Source organism: Lepidothrix coronata, unplaced genomic scaffold (assembly GCF_001604755.1).
Source record: "Lepidothrix coronata isolate B3197 unplaced genomic scaffold, Lepidothrix_coronata-1.0 Scaffold233, whole genome shotgun sequence".
Taxonomy (NCBI): domain Eukaryota; kingdom Metazoa; phylum Chordata; class Aves; order Passeriformes; family Pipridae; genus Lepidothrix; species Lepidothrix coronata.
In genome coordinates this window covers 1,170,388-1,173,408 of record NW_016690413.1, presented here as the reverse complement: position 1 = coordinate 1,173,408, position 3,021 = coordinate 1,170,388, and the positions used below count along the sequence as shown (strand labels likewise).

At 49.9% G+C, this 3,021-nt stretch overlaps 1 protein-coding gene across 4 annotated transcripts in view; it reads left to right on the top strand.

The window, feature by feature from the left end:
- GATAD2A (GATA zinc finger domain containing 2A) overlaps positions 1–2,765 on the top strand; it is a 33,325-nt gene extending 30,560 nt beyond the window's left edge. For all 4 annotated transcript variants that reach the window (XM_017834502.1, XM_017834503.1, XM_017834501.1 and 1 more), the window contains 3 exons: positions 7–296; positions 1,176–1,350; positions 2,511–2,765. In XM_017834502.1, the coding sequence (XP_017689991.1) occupies positions 7–296; positions 1,176–1,350; positions 2,511–2,641 (596 nt within the window). In that variant the 3' untranslated portion in view covers positions 2,642–2,765. The remainder of the gene's footprint in view (positions 1–6; positions 297–1,175; positions 1,351–2,510) is intronic.
- Positions 2,766–3,021: the final 256 nt, after the last annotated feature.

The window sequence follows — 3,021 nt, the reverse complement described above, 5'->3', positions numbered from 1 at the left end:
CCCCAGGCAAGGCGCTGGCGGCGGCGGCGGCGCGCGAGCCCTTCGTGTGCGCGCAGTGCCAGACGGACTTCACGTGCCGCTGGCGGGAGGAGAAGAACGGCACCATCATGTGCGAGACCTGCATGACCTCCAACCAGAAGAAGGCCCTGAAGGCCGAGCACACGAACCGCCTCAAGGCCGCCTTCGTCAAGGCCCTGCAGCAGGAGCAGGAGATCGAGCAGCGCATCCTGCAGCAAACGGCCCCCCCGGGGCAGCCCAAGGCAGAGCCCCTCGTGCAGCACCACTCGCTCAAGCAGGTACGGGCACGGCACGGGGGGCACGGGGGCCTTGGGGGGGATCCAGGGGGAACTGTGTCCTGCAAAACCCACCCCGGGATGGTTTCAGGGGGGAACTCATCGTGGGGATCTCGCGGTGGTTTGGGTGGGAAATTATGTATTTTATTTTAGGGATAATATCTGTAAAAATATATTATAGATATTAGATATCTATAATATCTATTATCTATATCATACCTAAAATAAAATATATATTATAATATTATATATTATATTTTATTTTAGGTATAATATCTATGAAAATATATTATAGATATTAGATATCTATAATATCTGTTATCGATATTATACCTAAAATAAAATATATATTATAATATTGTATATTATATTTTACTTTAGGTATAATATCTATAAAAATATATTATAGATATTAGATATTAGATATCTGTAATATCTATTATCGATATTATACCTGAAATAAAATATATATTATAATATTATATATTATATTTTATTTAGGTATAATAGCTATAAAAATACATTATAGATATTAGATATTAGATATTAGATATCTATAATGTCTATTATCAATATTATGCCTAAAATAAAATATATAGTATAATATTATATATTATATATTATATAGAATATATAGACTATAATATAATAATATAATAATGTATTATAGAATAATATTAATTATTATTATATAATAATAATATGAAAAATTAACCCTTAACAAAACATAAATCACGTAACAAATCCCAGACCCCCGGGATGGCTCGGGCTGGAAGGGCCTTGAAGATAATCCAGATCCAGGACTCGGGTGCTGAGTTCCAGAGCCCGGGAAAGGCCCCTCCAGGCCCCCAGCCCTGACCCCCCGTGTCCCCTGTGTTCCAGAGTTCCAGCCAGATGTCCCGAGGGGCCGGAGCCTCGCGGGGGGTCCTGCACAGCTTCAGCCCGTCCCCAAAGCTCCAGAGCCCCTCGGCCTCGCTGGGCGGCCGGGCCGGGAAGCACGTGGAGCGTTCCGGGAGCAAGGGCAGCGCGGCCTGGAAGAAAACCCCCCTGAGCACGGGTAAGGGCTCCCCCTGAGCACGGGGAAGGGCTCCCCCTGAGCACGGGGAAGGGCTCCCCCTGAGCACGGGGAAGGGCTCCCCCGGAGCCTCCTCTCCCTGTGCTCCCTGCCCAGCATTCCCAGGGCTCGGGGAAGGGCCGTTTTCCCTCCGGGATCCCTTTCCCGGTGGGGTTTCCTGCCCGGAGAAATGAGGACGCTGAGCATCAACTCTTGGGATTGTTGCCTTTGGGGTGGTTTGTCCCCATCCAAGGGGGCCACCAGGAGGTGAAACCAAACAAACCCTCCTGTTTTCCACGTTTATGGCTCAGCTGAAGGGATCTGAAGTCCAGCCGGTGATCCCGGAGTCCCTGTGCCCATCCAGCACCCCGGGGGTTTGTCCTTCATTTCTGGGGGTTTCATTAAATCCTTTCATTTTTGACCAATGTTTTGTCTTTGCTGGAAGTAACACCCAGTAAATAAGTGGGCTTGTGTTGAAATTCCCATTGGGATATTTCAAATTCCCAATGTCCTCAGGATCTGGGATCACCGAAGCTGTTCTTTGAACAAATGGAAATCATAAATTCTAATCCAACCTTTTTTATGTGTTTTTACGTAAGAACGTGACTTGAGAAGAGTCATTTGTTTACCCTAAATGGTAATTCCAGCATTTCCAAGAAGGAACCACTGGAGCAAACGGCTCCTTTGTGATCCCTCCTGCCCAGCAGTGGTGGATTTCCCGGGATTCTCTCATTCCTGACAGTTTAATCGATCGATTAAGATGTAATTGTGTTCCAGAGAGCTCAGATCCTCCTTCCAGAGAGCTCAGATCCTCATTCCAGAGAGCTCAGATCCTCCTTCCAGAGAGCTCAGATCCTCCTTCCAGAGAGCTCAGATCCTCATTCCAGAGAGTTCAGATCCTCATTCCAGAGAGTTCAGATCCTCCTTCCAGAGAGCTCAGATCCTCATTCCAGAGAGTTCAAATCCTCATCTCTGGTCCCGAAATCTCCCTCTGTTGAGATGATTTTGGGAGCTCCCACCTCCTGAAGGTTTCGGACCCGGGGATGATCCGTGCCCGGAGTGCCCCATTCCCACAGGGATCAGGGGTGGGGTTTGCCCCTGTTGTGCCTCGTGTCCGTGTCATTCCATGACTCCTGTTCTCCCTTCTCCTCCCTGATCCCCAGGCGGGGCTTTGCCCTTCGTCAGTCCCAGCTTAGCCGTGCACAAATCGGCCTCGGCCGTGGACCGGCAGCGCGAGTATCTCCTGGATATGATCCCGCCCCGCTCCATCCCACAGTCGGCCACGTGGAAATAATGCCCGGCAAGACTTGTCCTGTTTCTGCCATCCTTTTTATACCACAGTTCCGTGGAATCTGCTTTAATCCCAGCTGGATACGCCCCAGGCTTTCTAGGATGCAAGAAGACCACTCCTCATCCCACCGAGCGCCGCCGTCCCTGCCGAGAGGAGTGACCCCCGCGGGTCCCGGGTTCCGACGGAGGCTGGCAGGGAGGGGAAGGATTCCTTCGGGTTTTTTTGGCTTTCTGTATTTAGTTTGGATTTTTCCGTCACCAGCACAAAGGACTCAGTGACTTCTCTGCCTTTGGGTTCGTTCCCGGCGACGAACCCGGCGCCGGGCCCGCGGCGCCGGGCCGCGCTCCAGCGTGGAATTCGGGGGCCAGGAGGGAGGAATTCCA